The following is a 17,428-nucleotide window of genomic DNA, read 5'->3' as shown; positions in this document are numbered from 1 at the left end:
AGCTTCTTCATAATGACAATACTCGAGAAAGTACTGCAGCAGAGACTATTTCAGTATTTCTGGAATAGTTAACATTCTGGCTGTCAAAATAGGGAATGTTCTACTGTACTTATAGCTACAGATAGGTTCCAGCCTGGATCTCTATCCAGCAAATGCTATCACAATTCCATAATCCTCCCAAGCAGCTGTTGGCAGCCAGGTTAGAGAGTTAGCCGGCTTCTACCCAGCACATAGTTCAGGTTGTGTCTGCTTATTCCAGCATGCAGAATGATCTCTTTCGAAGAATCTCTTCCCTTTTAGACTATGCTAGTATGCATCTCACTACAGGGGATTTTTTAGATATACTATTAGCACAGAGGCTAAATTGACAAGCAAGACAAAGGAGACAAAATCAGTTTCATTTTAGGAAGTCTGTCATATAATAAGACATTGTTTTCAAGAACTCTTGGAATCTGTATAAACAGAGTATTTTCTTGAGAGTAGAATTTTTTTTTTTTTTAATAAAACATTTTATTTAAAGCAGGCACATTCAAGTCACATTATAACATTTGGACCAACATGGGAAAAGACATAATCAAATAAAGAGACAGATCTCTCTTAGCCCTTCCCTCTTGGTCTTTTGAATGTAGTTATAGAGTATTCTAAAAGATGTATTTGATACTAGGAAAACAGGAAATTATGTCATTATCCTCAGTTTGTCTCAAATCCATGGATGTGGCAACTACCATAGAATTTGCATGTTTATGCAGGATTGTGATATACTACCCTCCTGCAGTTGGGGAAAAAAACTGGAGGGAAAGGGTAAGAGGGAAAGGAACTAGAAGGAAGGCAATTGAAAAAGGATGAACATAACTTCTCTATCATAGCTGCATTTCTTGTCCTTCTCATTGGGCCCATTATAACTTTCCCTAGTTATTTTTCCTTGTCCTATAGCTCTCACACACAATCTATATTTGTTTCTAGTTGTATCTCCTGTAACTCTCACAGAACTGCTTTTTATTTCAGGCTGAACTAGAAGAATCATCAGAGCTGTCAGAAATGAGAGATGATGTGATTTCTCATGTGGCCAATGCTATGAGACTTGCGCAGGACTATCAAGCCTCTTTTGAGAAATATTCTTATCTGTGGATAGATGACCAAGCAGAATTCATGCAACAGTTCCTCACCTATGGCTATGGGTTCTCAATGGAGGAAATGGAGTCTCTTGCTGAAGAAGGATTACCATGCAATCCACCTACACTAGATCAATTCAAACAACTGGTAAAAGAAAAATCATGCTCTGTTCAAAATAGAAAATGGGCTGAGCTGATGGCCCTATGATTAGAAATCTGATTCCTCACAAGAGATCATAGTTCAGGATTTTATGTAATCTTCAGTCTTTTGGGGAGCACTATCAGTATAGCTGTGATACCATCTCCATCTTACATGTCATTGTTATGCAGAATAATATGCTTCCTCTTCCCTCAGGCAGGCAAATCCACACAGTGATTATGCATCTCTACCAGCAGATAGAGACGGAGTAAAACTGACTTGCTGATATCACAGACATATAGCCCTGCCCCGACATCAGCCTACCAGTATTCTCTGTCTCCGGCAGATGGTGGACATGCATCTCTCTACTGGGGATTGCTTGCAGTAAAAAAAAAAAAGGAAAGGAGAAAATAGAAGATTTCGGAGCACTGCTTGAACTCCTGAGGTGACACCCATTTGGTCTCTCCCTCAGTTGAGCATTTTAAGACTGGGAGCCTGGCCAGGTGATGACTTAAATTACAAACAAAAGAAAAAAGTCATTAGCATGGGAGTGCTTGTGCCCTCACCCCCTGTATTCAGTGATCCATTCGTGCTCTCAGCCAGGGAGGATGAGCTCAGGGGAAAACAAATGAAGAGTAGGGAAGTTTTAATCCCTCTCTTTTTTTGCTTACTAGGTCTTCTTCCCTTGGCATTTCTTGCTCTGCTTTTCTTTACCCCCTTTCCCTCTCACATCTCAGGGGGGGGGGTAGTGTAGAGTGGAGATGGCTCAGATATTAAGATTCATGGGTTTCATGGATCCTTAGCCAAAGGTGAGGGTTGATACCACCTGCGGGGAGGAGCCCCACAGGTCCTCACCGCCGGAAGGCGAGGTCAGCTGCAGCAAGAGATATAGTGGTGAGAAGAGGAACAGAGCATCCTGCGTCACAGCCACGTGATCGCAGGAGCTAGTAGAGAGAGTACTGTGGGGGATCCAGAGGAGTAGGGTAAGAGACACAGTTCGGAAGGAACCCACAATATAAAGCAGGGGTGGGCAGTTCCGGTCCTCGAGGGCCACAAACCAGTCTGGTTTTCAGGATATCCCTAATGAATATGCATGAGAGAGATTTGCATGCACTCTGCCTCAGTTGTATGCAAATCTATGTCATGCATATTCATTAGGATATCCTAAAACCTCGACAGGTTTGTGGCCCTCGAGGACTGGAATTGGCCATCCCTGATATAAAGGTAGAACTTGAGATGCAAATGCCAGAGCAGGAACCTCTGAGAGAGAAGCGCTAGGCAGGCCCCGAGGAGCGGGGAGTGCAAGACAGGAACTTCTGGAGGTCCGCAGCAGAGGCAGTCCCGAGGGGTGGGGATGTAGCAAAGGAGGCTCTGATGTGATGGCGTAGGCTGTCCCGTGGAATGGGGAAAGCCCAAATTGAATCTCTGATATAGTGATGTAAGCAACCCTGAGTAGCGGGGCTGCACACGATGGAATCTCTGGTAGAGAAATGGAGGCACTACCCCGAGGAGCGGGGAGGTGCAGGGTACAGTCACTTGTTTAGAACATAGGCACTGCCTCAAGGAGCGGGGAAGCGCAGGTACAGTCACAGGTATAGAACGTAGGCATTGCCCCGAGGAACAAGGAAGCGCAGAGTCGAGTTTCCAAGGCAGTAAGGGAGTTCCGAGGGACAACCCCAGGAGCAGGGAGGCCAGCAGACAGGAACTCTGGAAGGCACAGGGCTAGCCCAAGGATGGGGGAAGCCTGGAGATGAGGTCTCCAACTGGAGCACAAGCAGGCCCCCGAGGAGTGGGTACCCGAGCTAGAGTCGAGTTGTAGGTAGATCCAATACAGGAACCACGGGTCCGAGAAGTCAGGAGCACGTACCAGTAGTGAAGGAACTCGTTGCCAAGTCAGCTAGCAAGGGGCAAAGGCGGTGCTTAACAATCCCAACATTGTGATGTCATCAGGCCGTTGCATCCGTCAGGCTCAGACGACTTCGCCCGATTTGCCTCACCTTTCTCTCAGCTTTCTCCATCAGCCTCGGGAGTATGGCGTCCGTGGCGTCTCCCTGCCGCAACCTCTGGCTTCCCCGGAGCGGCTCTGGCACTGAGTTCGGCCATCTTGACCCGAGGCCTCCTAGGGCGCACGCACATGCGCGTACCTTCTCTTGTATCAGTGTTGGCGCGAATCTCGGGGACGTCCCCCTCGAGTGACATCACTGCTTCCGTGTACTTAAGGTTGCCCATTTGCTGACTCTCGCCGAGTTAGCAAGGATCAGTATGCACCGGTCTGAAGCTACTCTGCCGCTTCTATCCACTGATATACTTCCTTCTCTAACCTGGGTAGCCGCTCCTCGGGGGCCCTCTGCTTATTTACAGGTGCTTATCCGTTTACAGGTACTCGCTCCTCGAGGACCTGTGTGTCTTCCTTGGTGCTTGCTCCATTCTTCAACCTGCTGGAAATCCATTTAACAGCTATAGAGAGTGAGTACAACTTCTACCAGTCTGTTTCTCATCAGTTCCTTGCTTCCCTCCACTGAGGACCATGGACTGCTAACACCTATCCTCGCTACTGCTCATTGGGATTCCCCCTACTTAGCTACGGGAGTGTGTTAAACATCTGCCAGTCTGTCTCTCCTACAGTGCCTTATTGGACGGCTGCATTGGGGCCTCACACCACCATTGTGGGACGGGTCTCCCTCGCCAAGGATTACAGACTGTTACCAGCTAACCTGCTCTCTACTGCCACCTCTGGTGGTTATCCTAGCTGTACAATAAAAGAAGCTATCTCTGTGTTTGTACTATTGAGTCTAGCCTGGTGCATCAGTCTCCCTAAGGGGCTCTTTCCCATAGGAGATAACAACACTGTTGCCCCTAAGAATCCACCAAACACCTCAATATCATAACACAGGCAGAGACGCCCTGAGGTTCCCACATTGGGCCTTCAAAGGGAGACCCAGAGTCAGAGTGGGTGGCGGCGGTGTCCCGACTGCCATGAGGGCCCCTGAGAACCCGGAGGAATGCAGCAGGAGTGGCTAGCCCCAGCCGCATGCAGGCCCAGAGAGGAGAGCAGGGCAGCACATGATGTGAGTTGAATCGGTCGCAGCCGTCTGCGACCAACGGTTATAACATCAGGCTTGGATTGAGCAGCCTTTGGCTAGTTGCCCCGCTCCTCAAGCTCGGTTCTGGTAGCTGCGTGGTAAATCGAGGCAGCGTTTTTCCCACACGCAGGTGTGTGCACACATTCTCGCCACATTGCAGTGTACTGACAAACATGCGCACTTGCGCGCAAGGCCATAACCTATATTTGTTCACATATTTGCGTGTGGGGGTATTTTGTGCATATACATCCACGGCCTAGTTTTGGGCATGTAGGTACATGCAGAGTTCTTGAGCGCGTACAACTGAGACCTACTTTTTGGCTTGTATTTTCACTTGAACTCCCGGACACTGTACTGGGCACGCGAGAGGCTACCTAGAGTCCAGTGCCAGGGACAAAATAGTCTAAGCACCTAGCTATCTGTGAGGCTTGTCATATAAGGGCAATCCAGCCTTCACTTTCTTTATGACTGTGTCAGCGCTGCTTGGATGCTGAAGGTGATTTGGCCACTACAGATTTTGCTGATGTTGGGCCATCACCTCGAGAGGGGAGTGGGACAGAAAGCAACGTGGCAGATTTTTCCCCTCACCCCCCTTGTTCTCGATGACAGAGACATCTCCGACAGAAGGGCTGAAGAGGGTCAGGTTTGGGCCTATACCACCCCGGTTTGGATCCATCCTCCTTTTCCTGGGTGGAATTTTTCCAGGGCCTGCAGACTTTTCTGTAGGGGTGTCCAGTGGGGGGAAGCAAAGTATTAAAAAAAGTTCACATGCTTGGGGTTCCCACTTGTCTTCCACTGTGGGCAAGTGCTGCAGGGAGACTGTCCCTAGTGATGTTCAGGGGAATGTGGATCCTGATATGTCAGATGACCCCAATGGGGACTTGGGTTTCTCCCCTTTGGATGAAGGAAAAATTCCACCTGATTTGGAGCCGCTTTGGACTCCGCTCTGGTTTTTTTCACAGAGATGACTTGCCAAGCTTGACTCAGACCCTGAAGATGCTAGGTGTGGACGAAGGTGACACTGTGGGCTTGCAAAAGAAGAATCACTCTTTAGTCACCTTACACAAGGTGTCATATTTCTTTCCCCTCCTGGATCTAATTCAAGAATTGATTGACCTTGAATGGAGTGCCCCGGAGGCAAGTTTTAAAGCGGGGTGCACTTTAATGGGTTTTTGCTCCTTGGAACCAAAGGCAAGGGATCAGTTGTGATTCCCTAAGGTATATGCCTTGGTATGTGCTGTTACCAAGTGAAATACCATTCCAATGGAAGGAGGGGCAGCTCTAAAAGATGCTCAGGATATGAAGATTGAGGCTATCCTTAAGCAGGTCTCTATGGCTATGGCGATGAATTTGCAGATTGCTTCTTGCTGCTGCCTAGTAGCTTGGGCTGGTTTGTGTCTCTCTTAGGAGGCACAAGGAATGGGGTCCAATGGCAGGATCAGTGATGGAACCGGGGGCCGCATTCTTACCTGATGTGGGCTGTGATTTAGTGACTTCTGTGATAGTGGCTAGATGCCAGTTGTGGCTGCGAAATTGGTCATCAGACATTATTTCTAAGTCCAATCTTACAAGGTTACCCTTTAAGAGGTCCCATTTATTTGGCAATGAAATGGAGAAAATGGTGAATAACTGGGAGGAATCCAAGGACAAGAGGTCGCATCACATTATTTTGGGGTGAAGGGCCACTCCAGGGATTCCCGTCGGTTTTGTCCTTAAAGAGGAGCATCTACTCAAAGGTCTCATCCCTACAGAAGATCTTAGTCCTTTCAGCCTATAAAGCCTTGAAAGGATCCAGGCTCCAAGACCAGAGCACCTCAATCTTCCCAATGAAGATGTGTGGGATCACCTGCCTATTCAGGAGCTAGGTGGGTGTCTAACTCTCTTTTATTAGTGGTGGGTCCAGATTACAATGGACCAGTGGGTCCTGGATGTGGTGAAGGATGGCTATGCTCTGTAATTTCCCCGAATTCCTCTGGATGCCTTTATGGTCTCTCCATGCAGTTCTACACAGAAGAGAGTGTCAGTGGAGACTACATTAAGGAGGTTGTTGGATTTAAGGTAATAGTTCCTGTTCCCATATAGCAGGAAAATACAGGGCACTATTCCATTTATTTTGTCTTTCCCAAGAAAGAGGATGGGTCTTTTCAGCCCATCCTGGATCTCAATCGATCAATTACCGCACCTCCCACAGGCGTCGCGTGCCCGAAGGAGCGCGACCTAAGGGGCTTGCCCCTTAGCGCGCCCCTTGGAGCGTCCCAGAGCAAGAGCCATTACCCACCCTTATCCATCCATCCAGCGATTACACATCCACCCATCCAGTCTCCTGCAGCACTCATCCAATCTCCTGCAGCACTCATTCAATCTCCTGCAGCACTCATCCAGTCTCCTGCAGCACTCATCCAGTCTCCAGCGGCACTCATCCAGTCTCCAGCAGCACTCATCCAATCTCCTGCAGCACTCATCCAGTCCCCAGAGGCACTCATCCAGCAGCACTCATCCAGTCTCCTGCAGCACTCATCCAGTCTCCAGCGGCACTCATCCAGTCTCCAGCAGCACTCATCCAATCTCCTGCAGCACTCATCCAGTCTCCAGCGGCACTCATCCAGTCTCCAGAGGCACTCAACCAGTCTCCAGAGGCACTCAACCAGTCTCCTGCAGCACTCATCCAGTCCCCAGAGGCACTCATCCAGCAGCACTCATCCAATCTCCTGCAGCACTCATCCAGTCTCCTGCAGCACTCATCCAGTCTCCAGAGGCACTCATCCAGTCTCTAGAGGCACTCATCCAGTCTCCTGCAACACTCATCCAGTCTCCAGAGGCACGCATCCAATCTCTAGCAGCACTCATCCAGGCTACAGAAGCACACATCCAGTCTCTAGCAGCACATCCAAGCTCCAGTAGCACTCATCCAGCACCGATCCAACCTGAACAATAATGTACTACCGACCACGCACCTACAAATCACTCATCCCAATCATGATTTCCCCCACTACACAGTTACTAGGCCTCACCGTATTCACCATAATCCTATTCAACGCCCAATCTCTCACCAACAAAACTCTTATACTCAACGACATACTGCAGGACACAACCCCAGACGTTTGCACCATAACAGAAACATGGCTCAAATCCACGGACATCACACTCATTAACCAATTACCAACGCAGACTTACGATTTCTTCTCCATCCCAAGACAAAAAAAAAGAGGAGGGGGTATCTTCCTAGCTGCAAAAAAATCCTTAAGGTTCTCACACCACCCCATCAGTACAGTAACTAAACTAGAACTAGGATTGTTCAAATCAGAACAACTCCAAATCCTGCTAGTATACGCCCCTCCAGGCTTACTAGAGTCAGACTCCTCTCCTATCATCGAAACCATAACTCTGCATCTCAATCTTGACTCCCCTGCTATAATCCTGGGTGACTTCAATTTACATGTTGACAAAGTTCCCCTCTCTACAAACTGTGAAGCCCTCCTCACCGCACTGTCAGCGATGGGATTCAGACAACAAATCAATAAACCCACCCACAAAGCAGGCCACACGCTCGATCTACTCTTTACAAACACTGGTATTTCTCTTACAAAACAACCAAATTGCAAAAAAGTCCCATGGTCAGATCACTCTCTAATCTCCACCAGCTTTTCCTTACCTCGATCAGACTCCAAACTCAACTCAAGACCCTCTTTCCTATACAGAAAACCTTGCAACTCGGAACATCTAAGTAAAGCTCTAACCTCGGATCTACCACTCATTGAAGTATCTACCCCTAACGCTGCCCTCCAATCCTGGTCCAAAATAACAAAATCTATAGCAAACACTCTCTGCCCACTGACAACCAAAACAAGGTCTGCTAATACATCCAAACGACATCCCTGGTATAATGATGAACTACGAAAACTCAAACAATTACTTCGGCAAAAAGAAAGAAAATGGCGCAAAGCCCCTTCACCAGCCTCACTCTCTGATTACAAACGATCAATCCATCTTTACAAAAGTACCACATTGAAAATCAAAAGAGACTACTATGCCCGAAAGGTTCATCATCTCAGCTTTGACTCAAAAGCTCTATTCGCCTTCGTTTCCAGCCTCACTAAACCTATCACTCCAGATATACCACCCGAACAAGCCCAGACTAAAGCAGACGAATTGGCTCTTCATTTTAACAAAAAAATATCGGATCTCCTTAATCAGCTGATTCCAAACACTACGTCTCCAGATAACACATATCTTCCCCAAAATAAAGACATCCAGCTTAATGCCTTTGAACCCATCACAATCACAGAGATACAAAATGTATTAAAAAGAATGAAACCGTCATCACACCCATTTGATCAAATCCCTACCAAAATGCTTCTTCTTATCCCGGACACAATAGCAAAAACCCTAGCAGATATTATAAACTGCTCCTTATCACATGGCATCTACCCAGATGACTTAAAAACTGCCTCAATCAAGCCACTGCTAAAAAAACCAAATCTAAATGCATGTGATCCCAACAACTTCCGCCCTATTTCCAACCTACCATTTATAGCTAAAATCATGGAAAAACTGGTAAACACCCAACTATCCAACTACCTAGAGGACCACAGTATTCTGTCCCCAAACCAATATGGTTTTCGCAAAGCCGCAAGCACCGAAACGCTACTAATTTCACTCATGGACTACCTACTCTCTGGTATTGATAAAGGCCAAGCATATTTACTAATCCTCCTTGACTTCTCGGCGGCCTTTGACACCGTCAACCACGCCCTTCTTCTAAAACAGCTGGCAAACACTGGTTTAACAGGTGCCACACTAAACTGGTTCAAAACATTTCTAGAAAACAGAGGATACAGAGTCAAAATTCATAATAAAGAATCCCAATACCACCCTTCTAATAGAGGAGTGCCGCAAGGATCATCACTTTCACCCACCCTTTTCAATGTCTACCTGCTACCACTCTGCCAACTACTTACAAAATTAAGCCTGAAACATTTCCTTTTTGCAGACGACGTACAGATCGTAATCCCTATAAAAGAATCAATCTCAAAAACAATGGAATACTGGGACAGTTGCCTATTAGAAATTAAACTTCTCCTCAACAGTCTAAACCTTGTACTCAATGCTTCGAAAACAGAATTCCTGCTCATATCACCGGAAAACAATAACACACTTCCTAAACCACCCACACTCCTTCAAACAACCCACGTAAGAGACTTAGGAGCCATCCTAGACAATCGTCTCAACCTCAAAACATTCATTAACCAAACCACCAAAGATTGCTTCTACAAATTACATATCCTGAAAAGAATAAAACCGCTGTTTCACACTCAGGACTTCAGAACAATCTTGCAAGCAATAATCTTTTCCAAACTAGATTATTGCAACTCATTACTATTAGGCCTCCCAGCTTCTTACACCAAACCTTTACAAATGGTTCAGAACTCTGCAGCCAGAGTCCTTACAAATTCCAGGAAAATTGACCACATTTCACCTATTCTCAAAAACCTCCATTGGCTTCCGATCCACTATATAATCATGTACAAAACCATTAACATCATTTACAAAACTATCAACCAACACACGCAACTCGACCTACAAATACCACTTAAAAAATTCACCTCCGCCAGGCCTATCAGGGAACACTACAAAGAGTCACTCCAAATTCCAAAGGCCAAAACCTACCAACATAAATCCTTGAGTCTCAGAGCCTTCTCATCAGCAGGTCCAGCTCTCTGGAACTCGATCCCACCTGATTTGAGACAAGAGCCATGCTCTTTAACATTTAGGAAAAGACTAAAAACTTGGCTTTTCAAAAAAGCATTTCCAAGCCTTGAATAAAACCTCCTCTCACCAGCACTAACTCGTATGCAATAATGGAATGTAAACACGAATCAACCAACCTCAAACCCTCTCTCACTAATTCCTGCTGAATATTTATCATACTATTACCATTCACAACTGTGTCATATTTATTCATTTGATTACCTATGTACTGTTTCATAGTCTTATTTTTTTACTTGCTATTCTAATGTATCAATAGGCTGAAATGTAAATATTGTGCTGTTCAATTTCTCCCCTTCCATCCCAAGTTTATTTTCCTTGTTTTTTGTAACTTTCCCTCTCCCTTTTTCTGATTCACTGTATTTAAAGTTCAAGGTTCTTATTGAAAATATTGTTTTTTACGTTACGTTATGCTTTACACTCCTTGTTATTTGTAAACCGGGTTGATGTGATGCCTATCGTGAAACTCGGTATAACAAAAACAATAAATAAATAAATAAATAAATAAATAACTAACATTTGTATGTGACTCATTTCTGAATAGAAACTTTACATTCTATAATAATGGTGATGCAAATGGGAATGTCTCATGACTTTCAGCCTGACAGAGGCATATCTACATATTCCTATTTGCTAGAAACATCAGTGTTTTCTATGCTTTGCTGTTCTGGGTTGTCATTATCAATTCTAGGCTCTATCCTTCAGGCTAGCTACTGCACCCAGGATTTTCTCCAAGGTCATGGTTGTGGTAGCAGCGGCTCTGAGCAAGAAGGATATCCTAGTCCATCCGTATCTGGATGACTGGTTGATTAAGGCCAAAAGTGCAGAAGAGAGTTGCTTGGCTTCTTGCTTCAGGAACTAGGTTAGGTGGTGAACTTGGCCAAGAGCAGTTTACAGCTGGCTCAAACACTGGAGTATTTTGGTATGCACTTCGATATGGAGCAGGGCAGAGCGTTTCTGACAGAGTGTCACATTCAGAAATTAATTTCTCAGGTTCAGACCCTGAGAGAGACTATATGCTCGATAGTGTGGCCTTACCTGGAGGTCCTGGGGTCGATAACAACCACACTGGACATTGTCCCCTGGGTAAGGGCGTATATGCTGCCCCTTCAGCACACCTTGCTCTCCCGGTGGGATCTACATTCATAAGAATATACAGTGAGACTCCACTTGCCATTAGAGGTGAGCATCTAGTTGCCGTAGTAGTTTCATGCAGATCATCTCAGGAAGGGAGTTTCCTTGGAGACACTGGACTGGATTGTGCTCATGACAGATGCAAGCCTTCTGGGTTGGGGGGCTGATTGTCAGGAGTTGATGGTGCAAGGTCGGTGGAGTATCGAGGAGCTGCGGTGGACCATCAATTGGTTAGAAGCACGGACAGTTTGTCTGGCATGCTTGTGGTTCACCGAGCAGCTGGAAGCTCAAGTGGTGAGGATAATGTCAGACAATGCCATGGCAGTGCCTATATCACTCATCAAGGTGGAACAGAAGCCAACAAGTGTCGACAGTGCCGGTGCTCCCATTAAACAACTAGGCGGTCGCCCAGGTTGCCAAAATTTTGGGGATGGCAAAAACATGTCAGCCCAAGGCATATAAGGGTGCTGTGCCAGATTTAATACTATTAAAAAAGGGAGCACTGTACTGGAGCATCTACCACTGCTAGGGTGGGATGCTGTGCTAGAGCTGCCACCAATAGGTATGTTGGAGAGGGGATGTATGACCGAAGTTTTGCCTAGGGTACCAAATATTCTTGCACCAGCCCTAGCCATTGGTGAAAATATATACACACATGGCATGGGCAGAGCAACATCTTCAGGAATATCCTCTTCCCATGTTGCCAGGAAGGACAATGTAAGGGCCGACTTTCTCAGCAGGCAAGATTTGGATTCAAGAGAGTGGGAATTAGCAGACTAAGCTTTTCAACTTATAGTCAACTCCAATTATGTTACGATCCCCCCTGTTGCTGCGCTACAGGTGGTCTCTCACCTTCCACCGGAGGCCACTCCGAAGCCAGGGCCTCGCCTGTGTTCCATCCAGGACTTGCTCCAGGGCCTGAGAGGCCTAGCTGTTCCTGTGGCTTGCTTGGCTGTTTGGACTGCCTGGTTTCCAGCCACGCCCGTTTCCCTAGGGGCTGGCCCGCAGCTCTCCATCTTTCTTATAGGACCAGTGAGGAGCGGTCCTGGCAAACTCCTCCCAGGGAGTTGCCTACAACTTCCAGTATATAAGGACTTTCTTGTCACTTGCAACTTGCCTTCGGATCGGGCTCTACAGTTGCCTGTAACCTTCTCCTCGATCCAGGTCATCCGTGGTCTTGCCTGTGTTGATGGTGCCTTGTCCTGTCTCTGTCCGGATGTCTGCTTCTTGATGTTACTGACGTCTGCCTTGATGTGTTCCTGATGTCCTGATCCAGTTCCGCTTGTTCTGCCCTACGTCTTGTCTGGCTCCTGAGCCTTCTGGCCTGTTGGGCCCTGGAGTGGCCAACAGGTGAGATTCTTCCCTGCGCTCTGGAGCTTCCCTGCCTGCCAGCCGAAAGGGCTTCGGATGTCAGTATCCCAGCATCGGAGTTCCTGCTCGCCTGGATCTTCCCTGCGCTCTCCTGTTCTCAACGTGGTCCGCGACCAGCCTTCCTGGGCTGTGTAGGGCGCGTATGGGATGGGGTGGTCCGCGACTCAGTCCTGTGGGTGGGCTGAGTAGGGCGCCCTCAGGGACAGTGCCAGTGTCTCCTTCCAACCCTCATCTTCGATGTCTGCACTAGCCTTGTCTACGTTGTCTGCACTAGCCTTGTCTACGATGTCTGCACTAGCCTTGTCTACAATGTCTGCACCTGCCTTGTCTACGATGTCTTCAGTGTAAAGGACTCTGTCTGCCCTCCCCTCTGTCCGGCCTGCCGCCCATTGCCGTACCCAGCGGCAGGTCCGAAAGGGCCGGGAACAGTCGGAGGACCGTTCATCAGTCAACTTCCCAGTGTTGGCTACCATGGGCGTGCAGGTCCGGCTGAGGGTCGGACTCCCTGCTTTTGTACCCACCTGGCTCCCCATGCCTGCTCAGCTCACCTCCCACGGTGTGGCTTTGGGCTCCTCCTTGAGTCCTGCCGTGGCCCAAGGGCTCACCACCCGCTGGAGACGACCGCGCCTGCGAGCGCTCGTAACAAATTATGCTACCTCAATCATCTGTTTTCTTTTAACCACTTCCGGCGTCTAGGCAAAACCTGAAGCAAAGCAATAAGAATTCATAAGCTTTGGAAACTTATGTGGAATTGAAGAAGTACATTACTTACAAAGATACTTTTCCAAGTACACTGGTCTATCACAGTCCCTGAAGCAGCAGCCCTGCGAAACGTACGTCGGACTGGACCTGTGCGGCAGCGCGGTAGCACCAGCAAAAGAGAAGTACCCAGACTGGACTTGTGCGGCAGAGCGGCAGCGCCAAAAAAAGGGAAGTACCCATTCCACATATTTTATTGAAAATCTAAAAATCTTGAAAAAAACATATTGAAAAAAGTGACAAAACAAAAAAGACATTCATAGTGTTGGACCGATGATTAAAAATGACCCGTAGTGGCTGAAAATACAGGCATTACATGCATGCAGACTGCGGGTGTTATGATGGTCCCAAATATACTTATATAAAAATTCAACACATTGAAAAATCTAAGATTTCTGTACAACGTGTTCATTTGCAGACTTCAATTACCCCAATATTGACTGGGTAAATGTATCATCGGGACACGCTAGAGAGATAAGTTCCTGGATGGAATAAATGATAGCTTTATGGAGCATTTGGTTCAGGAACTGATGAGAGAGGGAACAATTTTAGATCTAATTCTCAGGGGAGCACAGGATTTGGTGAGAGAGGTAATGGTGGTGGGGCCGCTTGGCAATAGTGATCGCAATATGATCAAATTTGAATTAATGACTGGAAGAGGGACAGTAAGCAAATCCACGGCTCTCGTGCTAAACTTTCAAAAGGGAAACTTTGATAAAATGAGAAAAATTGTTAGAAAAAAACTGAAAGGAGCAGCTACAAAAGTAAAAAGTGTGCAAGAGGCATGGTCATTGTTAAAAAAATACCATCCTAGAAGCACAGTCCAGATGTATTCCACACATTAAGAAAGGTGGAAAGAAGGCAAAACGATTACCGGCATGGTTAAAAGGGGAGGGGAAAGAAGCTATTTTAGCCAGAAGATCTTCATTCAAAAATTGGAAGAAGGATCCAACAGAAAAAAATAGGATAATGCATAAACGTTGGCAAGTTAAATGTAAAACATTGATAAGACAGGCTAAGAGAGAATTTAAAAAGAAGTTGGCCATAGAGGCAAAAACAGTAAAAACTTTTAAAAATATATCTGAAGCAGAAAGCCTGTGAAGGAATCAGTTGGACCGTTAATTGATCGAGGAGTTAAAGGGGCAATTAGAGAAGATAAGGCCATCGTGGAAATATTAAATGATTTCTTTGCTTTGGTGTTTACTGAAGAGGAAGTTGGGGAGGTACCCGTACCAGAGAAGGTTTTCATGGGTAATGATTCAGATGGACTGAACCAAATCACGGTGAACCTAGAAAATGTGGTAGACCTGATTGACAAACTGAAGAGTAGTAAATCACCTGGACCAGATGGTATGCACCCCAGAGTTCTGAAGGAGCTAAAAAATGAAATTTCAGATCTATTAGTAAAAATTTGTAACCTATCATTAAAATCATCCATTGTACCTGAAGACTGGAACATAACTAATGTAACCCCAATATTTAAAAAGGGCTCCAGGGGCGATCCAGGAAACTACAGACCGATTAGCATGACTTCAGTGCCAGGAAAAATAGTGGAAAGTGTTCTAAACATCAAAATCACAGAACATATAGAAAGACATGGTTTAATGGAACAAAGTCAGCATGGCTTCACCCAAGGCAAGTCTTGCCTGACAAATCTGCTTCACTTTTTTGAAGGAGTTAATAAACATGTGGATAAAGGTGAACCGGTAGATGTAGTGTACTTGGATTTTCAGAAGGCATTTGACAAAGTTCCTCATGAGAGGCTTCTAGGAAAAATAAAAAGTCATGGGATAGGTGGTGATGTCCTTTCGAGGATTACAAACTGGCTAAAAGACAGGAAACAGAGAGTAGGATTAAATGGACAATTTTCTCAGTGGAAGGGAGTGGGCAGTGGAATGCCTCAGGGATCTGTATTGGGACCCTTACTTTTCAATATATTTATAAATCATCTGGAAAGAAATACAACGAGTGAGATACTCAGATTTGCAGATGATACAAAATTGTTCAGAGTAGTTAAATCACAAGCAGATTGTGATAAATTGCAGGAAGACCTTGTGAGACTGGAATATTGGGCATCAAAATGGCAGATGAAATTTAATGTGGATAAGTGCAAGGTGATGTATATAGGGAAAAATAACCCATGCTATAGTTACACATTGGTAGGTTCCATATTAGGTGCTACAACCCAAGAAAGAGATCTAGGCGTCATAGTGGATAACACATTGAAATCGTCTGTTCAGTGTGCTGTGGCAGTCAAAAAAGCAAACAGAATGTTGGGAATTATTATAAAGGGAATGGTGAATAAAACGGAAAATGTCATAATGCCTCTGTATCACTCCATGGTGAGACCGCACCTTGAATACTGTGTACAATTCTGGTCGCCGCATCTCAACAAAGGTATAATTGCGATGGTGAAGGTACAGAGAAGGGCTACCAAAATGATAAGGGGAATGGAACAGCTCCCCTATGAGGAAAGACTAAAGAGATTAGGACTTTTCAGCTTTGAGAAGAGACAGCTGAGGGGGGATATGATAGAGGTGTTTAAAATCATGAGAGGTCTAGAACGGGTAGATGTGTTTCGGTTATTTACTCTTTTGGATAATAGAAAGACTAGGGGGCACTCCATGAAGTTAGCGTGTGGCACATTTAAAACTAATCGGAGAAAGTTCTTTTTCACTCAACACACAATTAAACTCTGGAATTTGTTGCCAGAGGATGTGGTTAGTGCAGTTAGTATAGCTGTGCTTAAAAAAGAATTGGATAAGTTCTTGGAGGAGAAGTCCATTACCTGCTATTAATTGAGTTAACTTAGAAAATAGCCACTGCTATTACTAGCAACGGTAACATGGAATAGACTTAGTTTTTGGGCACTTGCCAGGTTCTTATGGCCTGGATTGGCCACTCTTGGAAACAGGATGCTGGGCTTGATGGACCCTTGGTCTGACCCAGTATGGCATGTTCTTATGTTCTTTTGAGCCAACAGGTGTCCCTTGCCACCACAGAAAAGACACAATCCAAACTTTCTTCGGCATTGTTTCTCTTCAGCTCTCAGGTGGCTACGGCCTAGCTGCATAGGCTCCTCCCTGTCTTCCGGTGAAGCCCCAGAAGCTGTGGGAGTGACGAAAGGGCGAGAGAAGGTAGGGACCAGAGGAACCGAATGGCGGACTTACTTTAATTCCTTAGCGCGCTGCTGTAATCGCCAGTTGATCCGGCCTGCCAGTTCAATGAGCGCTTCGAGGTCATCTGGAAACTCCCGTGCAGCTAACTCATCTTTAATGCGGGAGGACAACCCTTCAAAGAAGAAACCACGTAGGCTGTCCTCACGCCATCCCAGTTCGAATGCCAAGGTGCAGAATTCCACTGCAAAGTCGGCCAGTGTACGTGAACCTTGGCGAAGGTTAAGCAATTCAGAGGTGGCAGTGGACTGGCGACCTGGCTCATTAAATACTTGGCGGAATGTCCGGACGAACCGAGGCAGGTCTCCCAGAATGGAGTCTTCGTGCTCCCAAAGTGGAGATGCCCAGGCCAGGGCTTTACCATCCAGTAAGGAGAGGAATAAAGATGTATTAACTTGGTCCGTCGGAAACTGCTCTTCCTGCAGGGCGAACCTTATGAAGCAGTGATGCAGGAATACTCGGCATTGCTTGGGTTCTCCGGCAAATCGAGGTGGAGTGGGCATATGGGTCACGGAAGTCGGAGCAACCGGAGCCATCAGGGCAGGGATGGCAGCCCCAGGCCCAGAAGTGGAGTCTAGGTGACTTGCCAGGTGCTCTACTGTGGCGGACTCGACATCCAGACATTGTTGCTGCTGCTGTAGTCTTTGAGCCAAGCCCAGAATAGCCTGGAGACCAGATAAGTCCATTGGGTCCATGGCCTTTGCAAACTGTTAAACTGTTAGGGTTGTGGACCCTTGAGCCGGAATGAACGGTGATGACCACCGAGAGATTGCCCCCAATGGAACTCGTCTCCGGGCAGTGGTACTGGTGAGGAATAGAAGACGAAGATAGGATCAGCTGTCCGGGTCTGGGCAGGCAGCGAAGAGACGGACTGAGTCCAGGGTCAGG

The 17,428-nt window shown here is 46.4% G+C and overlaps 1 protein-coding gene across 1 annotated transcript in view; it reads left to right on the top strand.

Moving 5' to 3' along the window:
* DNAH17 (dynein axonemal heavy chain 17) overlaps positions 1-17,428 on the top strand; it is a 1,486,981-nt gene that overhangs the window by 528,792 nt on the left and 940,761 nt on the right. The window contains exon 19 of the mRNA XM_029599137.1: positions 1,006-1,260. Coding sequence (XP_029454997.1) covers positions 1,006-1,260 — 255 coding nt within the window. The remainder of the gene's footprint in view (positions 1-1,005; positions 1,261-17,428) is intronic.

The sequence above is a fragment of the Rhinatrema bivittatum genome, chromosome 4 (genome assembly GCF_901001135.1).
Source record: "Rhinatrema bivittatum chromosome 4, aRhiBiv1.1, whole genome shotgun sequence".
Classification (NCBI taxonomy): Eukaryota; Metazoa; Chordata; class Amphibia; order Gymnophiona; family Rhinatrematidae; genus Rhinatrema; species Rhinatrema bivittatum.
This window is presented reverse-complemented; position numbering and strand designations above follow the sequence as displayed.